At 34.7% G+C, this 12444-nt stretch overlaps 1 protein-coding gene and 1 non-coding gene across 4 annotated transcripts in view; one reads left to right on the top strand and one right to left on the bottom strand.

Annotated features, from left to right (window-relative positions):
• Nucleotides 1-12444, top strand: part of BRAF (B-Raf proto-oncogene, serine/threonine kinase) — a 129729-nt gene that overhangs the window by 72490 nt on the left and 44795 nt on the right. For all 3 annotated transcript variants that reach the window (XM_054726046.1, XM_054726047.1, XM_008150468.3), the window contains 4 exons: nucleotides 2750-2886; nucleotides 4519-4636; nucleotides 7162-7246; nucleotides 8085-8261. In XM_054726046.1, coding sequence (XP_054582021.1) covers nucleotides 2750-2886; nucleotides 4519-4636; nucleotides 7162-7246; nucleotides 8085-8261 — 517 coding nt within the window. The remainder of the gene's footprint in view (nucleotides 1-2749; nucleotides 2887-4518; nucleotides 4637-7161; nucleotides 7247-8084; nucleotides 8262-12444) is intronic.
• LOC114234806 (U6 spliceosomal RNA) lies at nucleotides 3576-3677 on the bottom strand. The gene has a single exon (XR_003620988.1). It is a non-coding gene; the product is annotated as a U6 spliceosomal RNA (small nuclear RNA).

The raw sequence follows: 12444 nt of genomic DNA on the forward strand, positions 1-12444 counted from the left end.
CTTTTGTTGTGTTTCTGTGTACCTGTGAAGCTACCAAAGTAATAACCCTGCATTAAATACTCTAGACTTCATATTTACTATAGTATATAGTTATAAAAGTGTTTTTTTCTGTTTGTTATTCCATGAACCCTCCAATTAATGTTGCTGCCAGTTTGACTTTCATATGTCTTAGTAGCTGTGGCTTTTGAAAATTTTGCCCAATACATCCAGCATTTAAATGTTGCCATCATTTTAGCATCACAAAGTTAACTTAGTCTTAAAAACTGCCTGCTTAGTACCTAAAATGAAGTGGCATCTCTTGTCCTTTCTTATGAGTCATTTTTTAAAAAATCATTGGGATTTTGAAAAGTGTTTTAAACATCCAGAATTATTTTGTGAAGCAGGCTTCGACTCATCTTATTTATTCCCCATGACTTCTTTCATTTCTTCTGTGTGTCTGTCTTCCTGTGTTTGCCTGCCCCTCTCTTTCTCTTCTAACAGCCCCTTTGAACCAGCTGATGCGCTGTCTTCGGAAATACCAATCCCGGACTCCCAGTCCCCTCCTACATTCTGTCCCCAGTGAAATAGTGTTTGATTTTGAGCCTGGCCCAGTGTTCAGAGGTAGTTGGGCTCTTCTTTCTTGTTTTCACCCAAAGCAAACTAAATATAAACTACAGCTACTGTTTGTGCCTCACCTTCACAGCGTGTGTTTGTAAGTGTGAGAGTTTTCAGTACTAAATTTCTGCTTGGCCTGGCTGGAATGCTCTGAATGTGCTTGTCACACATACTCACTACCACAAGCTTTCTGTCATAAATTTTAAAAGCAAGAAAAGTCTTAGATTTCCATCATAGTTTTTGTTACATTACTTTTTGGGCTTGGTAACTTCTTAAACTCAGTGGGTGGCAATAAATAACGTGGGAGGGGGTGTCCTACTTGAATTCCTTTTATTTTAATCCATTTAGGTGGTCAACTTGATGATTGTTAATACTTGTTACCAATTTTTTTGGTTTCTAAAAAAGTAAAAATGGAAATCCCTGTAAAGAGATTTTACTAGACTTTTGCCTTTATTTTTTCTGTATTATCAGCAGTGTCCTTTTTAAATGTAGGACATGTATATTTTATATTATATCAGAGGTAGAGAGCTTTGAAAAGATTTTTAATATATTTGGGATATTTTAGCATACTTCAGAAAATTTGAGGATTGATACTTTCAGTTATGCCTTAATCTGAGAAAAAAGCAGTATAATTTCAATCTCCCATTTTATTTTGCCATAACTTTAATTAGTAGTTAAACTGATTTTTTTTTAATAAAGTCAAAATTGAGGCAGGAGTTTGCTATAAATAGTTTTAAAGAATTTACTGGCTTTTGCTAGTGTCTGCCAGTTATTCTGAACATAGTGGTGGTGTTTCAGATTTTTGCTCTTAGCCCGTCTGTTTCTCAGAAAATCCATAGAATGGGCTGGAAGTCATACAGGACTGAGTGGCATAATTTAATAATATCAGTACAGTACTAAGTAGATCAGAAATGGGAGGCATGGGCAAACAGTTAAGGCTTTATGATGTTGAAAATTATCAATAGAAGGTAGAAAATGGTTTGTGCTCTAGTTAATAGACATCCCATTTTCTTTTAGAAATTTACAGATGAGATTATGGAAATTCCACATGGTAGCATGTGATGTAATAATAAAATTTCTACACAGATTTAAATGTTGCCATTGGTATCCCTGTTTGAAAGATGGTGACTACCCCTTTCCAAAGAATAGTAATTTTTAAAAAATTCTCTTGAATTGAACAAATACAGAATATTTGTTCTGTATATGCAAATATTTTTTGATATCTCAGTCCTACTTAACTGTACTCAGGCCCCATTAGGAGTCATTGTCCTGAACTACTCTAAACAAGGTACTGTACATGAATTTAGAATTACTGCCACTGATGGAAAAGTACCCATCAGAAAGTATGCAGCCCTGCCAACTGAGTCCACTTTCAAAGAATACACCCAGTGGACTCAGTGGACGGATAGAATATTGCCATTTGTAGTAACTTGGCTGAGAGGCCATATCACTTACTTTGCTCTCACTTATAAAGGCAGTCAGGGATTATTAAGAGAGGCTTGAGAAACCTGCTGGCTTTGTTGTATACAGGTAACAAATCATATTTGTTTACTAGACTAAGCCTTCGGGAACTGATTAAACCGACCAGTGTCTCGTACTCTTAAGTAGTCTAGTATGTGGTGTAGGATTTTTTTTTTTAATTAGGTGGCTAATATGTAGAAGCCAAATATTTTAAACATTATGGCCATTATTAGAATATGTTTCCATTTGGGGATTTCCATCTTTTTTTATATTGATTTATATTTGTTTGCTGAAGCAACAAAATAAAGTTGTTGTTTTTTTATACAGGCTGTTAAATTGATTTTGCTTTTTTGATTTTTAAAGTCAAAGACACAGAACCTTGGGAATATTGTTTAGTATTTATCTCTTATTTTAGAGATAGTCTTTTTCTTAGAAAATGCACCAATAAGCAAAGTGTATATCTGTAATCAGATGTTTCAAGGGTCATTAAATTGGCCAGAAAACTAAAAGAAATTATAGTACTAATTACCAAATGAGGCCCCTTTTTGGCCTATCCTTTCTAAAAGTTCTATACTTGAACATGCACTGTATTTTTTAAATAAGTCTAAATTTCCCCACACCCTCTGCCCCCAATAAATAAATTAACATACTTGATTTTCCTTTAATGGATACATTTTTCCTTTCACTAACTTAGGGTCAACTACAGGTTTATCCGCCACCCCCCCTGCCTCATTACCTGGCTCACTCACTAATGTGAAAGCATTACAGAAATCTCCAGGACCTCAGCGGGAAAGAAAATCATCTTCATCCTCAGAAGACAGGAATCGAATGGTAAAAGTATATGATATCTTCATTCTTCTGTGTTCTTTATAGAAGTTAGAGCCAAATCTAATGTCACCTTTAGATATAATGATATGTCCATATGTGACACAGAATTCCCATAATCAAACAAAATTAAGAGCTGATAATTGTTTGCTTAAAGCATATTTGCACAACAGAGATTTGTGCTCTCAACTCTAATGCAATTAAAGGTAGTTTCAAAAGAGTAAGAATACAGTTGACCTTTGAATAACAAGAATTTGAATTGCGTGGATCTACTTACATGCTGGTGTGTGTGTTTTTTTTTCAGTAAATAAACAGTTGGCCCTCCATATCCCCAGGTTTTGCATGATTGAAAGCAATATTGGTCCTGGAATCAATCCCCAACAGATACCAAGAGACCATTATAGTGAAGTTTTGGGAGAAATCAAAAATTATACACCAATTTTCTTTATTTTTTTTTTTAACCCTTTGCACTCACTTTTTTCTCGATTCCTTTATTCTACTCGGGATTTAATTTTTTAAATACCCCAGATTTTACAAAGCGCAGCAGTAGAATAAAAAACTGGAGTTTCTTTTCATACAAGCTTATTTATCTGGATTTTTTTATATTTCAAATTATTGATACATTCAAAGAGTATAAAAAGAGCTGCTACCGATGCTAACCATGTCCAGTCACACTCGACATCCAAGTGCAAAAGGTTAATGTGGAATGCTTCATGAATTTGCGTGTCATCCATGTGCATCCTAATCTTCTCTGTATGGTTCCAAATTTTTAGTACATGTACTGCCGAAGGGAGCACTATACACCAATTTTCCACTGCTCTGTGAGTCAGTACCCTTAAGCTCCCCATTTTTGAGGGTCAACTGTAGTGTTCTCTTTTTAAAATAAGGAAAAAGGGGTAAGTCTAGTATTTTAGGAAGCATTATTAGGCATGCATGTTCTAAAGCAGCGGTCGCCAACCTTTTGGACCTCACGGACCACCAGTGGTGACCACTGTTAAAGGGCTTATCTGAAATTCAATTATTTACCAAATGATATTCTTTCCTATTTGAAAAAATAACTTTCTGCTGCACAATAAATGCATATTAAAAACTAACAATTTAATTTTAGCAATAGTGTAGTAATAGTATATGTTGGATAGGTGGATTCTCTACCCTACCAAAGTGATTGTATATGTTGACAGTTTTTTAAGAGACTGGATCAGATAATATATATGAGGAAATTTAGCACTGACTAGAAGAAAGTAAGTAGGTAAATTATCAACAGAAACCATAGTATGTTAATTTAAAATTTTGGCCTTTGGAGCCAAAACTAACTAATCACAGATACTTATATTGCCTGTTAGTAGCCCTGAAAACTGACCTAGTTCTTCAATTTAAGTTCTGTATTACAAGAATCATACTTCTATTATTCTTCCAGAGAGAAGGAGAGAGAGAGAGAGAGAGAGAGAGAGAGAGAGAGAGAGAGAGAGAGAGAGAGAGTGTGTGTGTGTGTGTGTGTGTGTGTGTGTGTGTGTGTGTGTGTGTGTGTGTTTAATGTCCCTTTCACACTCAGACACAGGGGAGAATGTACTTAGTGTGAAACAAGGTTTTCCCTTTTTTTGTTTGCTTTGGATTGACTTTTGCACTACTTTTATCAAGAAAACACTTGGTAGACGGGATTCAAGTGACGATTGGGAGATTCCTGATGGGCAGATCACAGTGGGACAAAGAATTGGTTCCGGGTCATTTGGGACAGTCTACAAGGGGAAGTGGCATGGTATGTATATAGTACGATGACCTTGTCACAAGTTATAATAATAGGAAATATCTAACAACTTTTATTTTTTAAAAATCAAAGGAAGTATTCACGTTTTGCATCATTAAACTTTTTTATCATATTCACGAGTTACTAAAGATTTCTAACAAAAATTATGGAAAATAAAAACTGGATTCATAGCAATCAGGTCTTCTATCATTATATTAGCTTCAGTTTTTAAAATGTATTTTTATTAATTTCAGAGAGGGAAGGAAGAGGAAGAGAGAAAGAGAAATATCAATGATGAGAGAGAATCATGGATCAGCTGCCTCCTGCATGCCCCTCACCAGGGATCAAGCCCACAACCCGGGCATGTGCCCTGACCAGGAATCGAACCATGGCCTCCTGAGCCACACCAACTGGGCTTTGTTACAGTTTTTAAAGATGATGATTCTCACCCGGCTGGCTTGGCTCAGTGGTTGAGGTCATGGTTTGATTCCCAGTCTGGGCATATACCCAGGTTGTGGGCTCGATCCCCAGTTTGGGGCGTGCAGGAGGCAGTTGAATCATGATTCGCTCTCATCATTGATGTTTCTCTCCCTCTCCTTTCCTCAGTGAAATCAATAAAAATATATTTTAAAAAAGATGATTCTCCAGGGGAGCTAATCCCCAAGATGTTTTTTTTTCTTTGATAATTTTTCTGCTTGTACTTTTATATGTATTATAAACCACAAGTATATTAAAAGTGTACTTACAAAAGGAAGAAATGGAGTGAAAACATAAAAAAATGTTCAGCCTCACTAGTTACCAGAATTGCAAAATCAAAAAATAGGAATCATTATTTGCTTCTCAAATGGACAAAGAATTTTTAAAAATTGGTCATAATTAGAGTTGTGAATATAATGCTGCTGATGGAAAAAGAAATTGCTACAAATTTTCTAGAGAGAAATTTGGCAATATGTATATCAAACCAATAATTCCATTTGTAGAACTTTATAATGAGGAAGTAATTGGACAGGAACAAACAGATGTGTGTGCAAGTACATTAATTAGAGATTTAATATTAATGAAAAATGGAAATAAACGTAAGTGCTCATTAATAGAGTATTATATAAATACATTGATAACCTCCATGTATGATTATATAGAAATTAAAGTAGTATGGTAGATTTCTATTTATTGCTATGGAAAGGTGTCTGTGTTATATTAAATTTTACAGAGCAGCATGTAAAATATCCCATATTATGGTGCTACATGGAAGTATATATAACAGTTTTTAAAAGGATCATCAGTATTTGAGTACATGTCTTTTTAGGTTATCTTTTCACATGAATTCATAAATATCTGTACTGATACATATAAAAGCCTGGTAGGATATATATCAACATATTAACAATGTTCATTTATGTGTGATATGATTATGGGAAATACTTTTTCTTTGTTTCTTCAAAATGTTTAATTTTTTTACTATGAGCACTGTTTTGATAATCAGGAAAAATAAGTTAATTATACTTAAGTATGTTGTACATAAAAGTGCATGTAAGTGTTCAAGTAGCTGAAATATCACAAAGTGAACACATTTGTAGTCAATAAACAGAACATTATCAGCATTGTAGAAGTCCTCGTCATGACCTCCTCCCCCAAGGGCAACCACTATCCTGATTTTAGCAGAAAGCTAACAGTATGTGTTTTTTTGTGACTCACCCCTTTCACTCAACATTGTTTATAAGATGCATCTACATTGTTGTGTGTAGTTGTAGATCATTCATGATCTATAAAATGATTCCTTTTTCTATTTACTATGTAATGAGAATTTTAATAGTTTCCAGTTTGGGCCTATTGCATATGCTGCTGCTGTGAACATTCTTAGTTCATTCATGTCATTTGATGAGCATATGTGTCCATTTTTGCTGGCTATATACCTAGGAAAGAATTATGGGACCACTGTTTTGCATATATTCAGTTTTAGTAGATACTGCCAGCAGTGTTTCAAGTGGTTATACCAATTTACACACCCACTGGCAGTGTGTGTGAGTTCTACCTGTTTCACATAAAGTGGTTTTTTTTTTAATAACTTGCCTAAGCAAAGCAACAAGTGATCTATAGATTTGAAAAAAATGTTAGGTACTCTAATAAGGAAGTTTTGTAGTTTTCTATTTCAGCCTAGCTTTATTTGGCCTGTGATTTTTAGTTTTAACATTTAGTCAGTACATGTGTCTAATTTAATATTGTTAAATAACCTGGAAAATACCATGGGTACTTAGCTGGTTAAACTAAACTTCCAGTTGAAAAACAAGGTTGGCTATCTTTTTTGGATTGGTATTTTGAAATATCAGTATAAGAGTATCATTGTTGGTTTAGTGTTATCCTTAGAAAAATAATGCAATTAGGAAGGTATGATATAATTTATTTCATAAGTTACCATAAAGCAGTTTAATAATGGTGTGGATTTAAGGCTGTGGTAATTCATGAAAATATACAAGAGTTTTTAATATTTTTAAATCTTAAAAAATAGAATGACATTTGGATTGACAATTACCTTGTAGGTGATGTGGCAGTGAAAATGTTGAATGTGACAGCACCGACACCTCAGCAGTTACAAGCCTTCAAAAATGAAGTAGGAGTACTCAGGTGAGTTAGTATAGACTATTGTTTTCCAGAGATAGTATCTTCTTTAACTCCTGTTTTTCAGTGGTTGACACTGTTTGCTATATTTACTCAAAATGGATAAAAAGAGTTTGAGTAGATTTTAACTTTAACCATATTCTTTTAAGTGTTATGCAGTATTATATTGTACAAGTGATAGGAGAGTTAAGCTTAGAGTGGATTAATGTAGTATTCTGATTATGAGAAATAATACTTCCACTTATGTAAATAATACTCTCAAGATTCTAATCTTACCAGAACACATTTAGATATTACGTCATGCCCTGGAACTTGAGAAACATTAACAAACTGCAGTATGTATAGATGAGAACAACTTAAGTGGGGGCGATTCTAAAACTGCAATCTAGGGGGGCAAAGTAATCAACAGAACTGAGGATATTGGGTCCATAGAAAGCTCTTATGTTCCATAGAGTACAGACTCCTCTTCCAGAGAGCAGAACAGGGAAGCCAGTGGGGAAATCGTAGGAAAATGATTCTTTCTCAACCCAAAAAAAAAAATCTAAAACTAGAACTACTTAAAACAAAAGAATGGGAGAAATAGGCTTTAGCCTCAGTGATGAACTTTCCATAATTAAAGGTATTTAGTTGCCTGTCTGGTATATTAAAAAAGATATTTCTGAAAAGAGTAGAATGTTAAAATAGACAATTACTAAAGTCTGTTCTAAATTTTTCCTTCTTCTGCCTTTTTTAAAATATCTTTTTCTGACAAAATCTTACTGATAAGTAGACTTCTTTGGCCTCTTTTTAAGATTTGCTGAAGTTTATCGACATTTACTGTTTACTTTCACGTTTCTTTTTATAGGAAAACTCGACATGTGAATATTCTACTCTTCATGGGCTATTCAACAAAGCCACAACTGGCTATTGTTACCCAGTGGTGTGAGGGCTCCAGCTTATATCACCATCTCCACATCATTGAGACCAAATTTGAGATGATCAAACTTATAGATATTGCACGGCAGACTGCACAGGGCATGGAGTAAGTTCCATTCTGTTAAATCTATTGTAAATTACTTTTGAAGACCATTGAGGGTGTTTTAAAGATTTTAGCTGATAATCTTTTGGATTGCTTTTTAAATTACTGTCTAACAACATATAGACACTTTTAAGTAATGGCTTGCAAATATGATACTAAGAAATAAAATAATCCGTTTTACAGTCTTCAAAACATACAAAGTATTTGATAATAAATATTTGACTGCAAATTTATGTTCTGCATGTAGTGATTTAGCTAAGCAATAATGGTTCAAAAAATAAAAAGGCAAGCAAAAGACCACTAAAAATCATTAGCAGTTATAGAAGTATATAAAATAATTGTTAGTTATTCTTTCAAATTATTTTCTCCAAGTTCCCATATTTTCATTTGCATACAATAAAGTAAAATGAAAATCTATATTCTGGTCCTTTCTGAGGATTTCAAATTGAATTGTTCATATCCACTGAATTATGCTCTGTAATTTAAAAGATAAAAAGGAACTTTATAAAATTTACCACAGGCCAGAATTTGAATCCGTTCAAATCTGAAGGTTATATTAAAATTTTTTAAGAGTAAATCATAGCAAATATAGTAAACATTGTGAGAGAAACAAAACTTACTCCCCACCCCCACCTTCACGCCCCCTGCTCCAAGCACACGCCCTCCTCAGGGCCTTTGTACTTGTTATTTTCTCTTTGGTGTACTCATGCCACAAATATCCATGGAGCTTTCCATGTCTCTCTTCAAATGTCGCCTTTTAATAAAAGCCTTCTCTGATCACCTTACATCAGCGATTTTCAACCAGTGAGCCGATTTTCAACCAGTGAGCTGCAGGAGATTTAAAACATGCAATACCAAAACATGCACTGACTTCTTTTCCTTTAGATTGTCAAGTAAAGAGAGTTCAGCCAACACAATAGCCGTCCAGTGTGAATAAATCAAAGTTATACCTTTGTTTTTGTCAGATTGCAAAAAATATGTTTTTTGGTGTGCCGAAGAATTTTAGTAATTAGTTTATGTGTGCCATAATATGAAAACAGTTGAAAATCACTGCCTTATATAACTAACTAATGTTCCTACCCCACCCTGTCACTCTCTGTACCCCTATCTTTGTTTTTTAACACCCAACTCCATATGACACATTTGTTTATTGTCTGACACTCCCACTAGAATAGAAGCTGTATGGGAGCAGGGGCTTTGTTTTGTTCATTGTTTTATCCCTAATGCCTAGAACAGGGCCTGGCCTATGATAGGTACTCAGTATATATCTGTGAAATAAAAAATTAAGAAGGATTAACTGAGTATTATTGTTCACCTTTTAGGAAAAAAGCCAAATCCTTCTCATACCAAAATTGACAAATGTCAAGGAAAGGAAAAATAGTCCACAAAGTAATAAAAGGATATCAGAGGGGAAAGGGCTTTTGCTATAAACCGAGGCAGCAAAGAATAGTAATGAAAATTATTTTTAGAAACAGTGATGGGACAGTCAAATGCCAGTATTGATTAAGACAAGAAATTACAGTAGAGAAGAACACTATCAAATTGGAATAGTTCTGTAGTCTGGGGAATAGTCAGTGAATGGTGTAATATTTTTCCATTGCTTTCAGTTTGGGATCTGTAAGTGTAAATCCTTAAAGTCTATTTATCTACTCTGAAATGCTTTGCTGGCATTTTAAGTAGCAATCAATATATAATGACTATACCTGTCTATGAATGTAGAACATGGCTCTATGTGTGGCGTTTACCAGAGGGGAATGGAGGTGGGAAGGAGGATGAGGATGGTAAAGGGGGTCAAATACAAGGTGATGGAAGGGGACTAGACGTTGGGTGGTGAGCACACAATAGAGTATACAGATGTCATCATATTATAAAATTGTACACCTGAAATTTATATAATATGATTAGCCATTGTTACCTCAATAAATTTAATTTTTTAAAATTAATTAAAAAGAAAAATCTCATTTCCAGACTATCCAAAAGAATAAAATACCTAAGAATAAGTTTTACCAAGGAGATAAAAGATTGTACTCTAAAAAGTATAAAACATTGCTGAAAGAAATTAAAACAAATGAAGCCCTAACCGGTTTGGCTCAGTGGATAGAGTGTCGGCCTGCGGACTGACGGGTCCCCGGTTCGATTCCTGTCAAGGGCATGTACCATGGTTGCAGGCACATCCCCAGTAGGGGGTGTGCAAGAGGCAGCTGATCGATGTTTCTCTTTTCTTTTTTTTTTTTTTTTAATTTATACAATCCACTTTTTATTTATTTATTTTTATTTATTTTTTTAAATTTCTTTATTGATTAAGGTATCACATATTTGTCCTCATCCCCCATTCCCATCCCACACCCCTTCCCATGCATGCCCCCACCCCCCTGTTGTCCTTAACCACTGGTTAGGCTCATATGTATGCACACAAGTCCTTTGGTTGATCTCTCCCCTTTACCCCCACCCTCCCCGACCCTCCCTCTGAGGCCCGACAGTCTGATCCATGCCTCCTTGTTTCTGGGTCTGTTCTTGTTCATCATGATGTTTCTCTCTCATTGATGTTTCTAACTCTCTATCCCTCTCCCTTCCTCTCTGTAAAACATCAATAAAATATATTTTAAATAAATAAATAAATAAAACAGAAATGAAGTTTGGGATAATAAAAAAATTTTGTTAGATGGTGCACAACATTGCGAGTATACTTAATGTCACTGAATTGTACACATAAAAATTGTTAAAATGGGAAATTTTATTATATATATATTTATTTATATATATATATATATATTCCAAGAAATGTATACACACACTTTGACACTTTGAATAATTATAAAGGAGAGTTTATTAATATATATTCCATTTTCATAATGGAGCTATCAGCTGTTAAAGTGTATACATATTGAGGGGGGGTACCCTGTAGTTTACCACAATGAAGTTAAAAACAGAATAAATAAAATAGCTATGTGGGTTTCTGATAAGATGACAGATTTATGCTATCTTTTGAAACTCCACTGAAACTATAATAAAGGATTCTTTTTTCAGCATAGACATATAAGGTTGGAGATAACAGAGAAAGGAATTAATAGCAACAACATTTTATAAGCTAGAAAACAAATGGAGAAATAATCATGGTCTTAATAGACCCCAAAAAGCTAAATCATTAGTTGGCCATGGAGAAATGAAAACTAACCTGACTTAACCACAAAATCCTCAAAAGCCTCAAGAATTGGCAGTGCCAGGTATTTCTGGAGGAGGGAGAGGACATAAATGAAAAGGCCTATCTGGAAAACTTCTCAAAAATCTCACCTGCTTTGTGCACTGGGTGACTGTCCCATCCCTACAGTAGACTGAAAGTTTATTCTCTACAGAGAGAAAAACAAATATCTCTGGACTGGGGACATGGACATGGGCACTTTATTAGAAATGGAGCTACTTACTGAACAATGAATAGGGAGTTCCTCAGCACTCTCTTTTCATTTGGTTCCCAGAATGCTAGCAGCTGAACTTTACCCTTCACACAAGACATTGGAAGAGTTTTCTGTGAAGAATCTTACCAACTGAGAGGAAAGACCCAAAAGTGGTGACTTCAGGAAGTCCACCTAGATCACTGTACAAGGAAGTTCAAAAACAGCCCATCTATATGCTAAAGCTTTCAGGCAGCTTTTTAGTCCTTCACTCAGTCTGAAATTATCTCTGACTCACCACAGATATCAGAGGGAAAGTCTGTGATGCCCATGAGAAAGACCAAACCAATGGGAAAAAGGGAAGGCAACTAGGAATAAACAAACAATGCAAGGAAAGAGGTACCCCTCCCCCCAAAAAACTGTCCATTTTCTCAGCTATAAAAGGAGGTTTTTCTATCCATGAAACAAGAACAGATGCTTTAAAAGAAACATTCTCATAACAACAACAACAACAACAAATGTTTAAATGTTGATATTTACAGTATACTGGAAATGGCATCCTTCACAATTATTTATACTTAACTTTGAAATGTTTGGTTCCTCCTCCCCTGTCCTCCACCATCATTTCACAAAGTCCATAGACTATTTAAATAGCCATTATTAATATACTTTTGCAAAGCCTTCATTTCAAAATAGTCTTCCCCCAAACGTTTTCCAAGTGTTGTTGAAGGTGATCTTTCTGACTACTTTCGAAAATGTATTCTAAAGTCCCAGGGCATCCTATATAATAAAGAGGT

This window comes from Eptesicus fuscus, chromosome 14, assembly GCF_027574615.1.
Source record: "Eptesicus fuscus isolate TK198812 chromosome 14, DD_ASM_mEF_20220401, whole genome shotgun sequence".
In the NCBI taxonomy this organism is placed as follows: domain Eukaryota; kingdom Metazoa; phylum Chordata; class Mammalia; order Chiroptera; family Vespertilionidae; genus Eptesicus; species Eptesicus fuscus.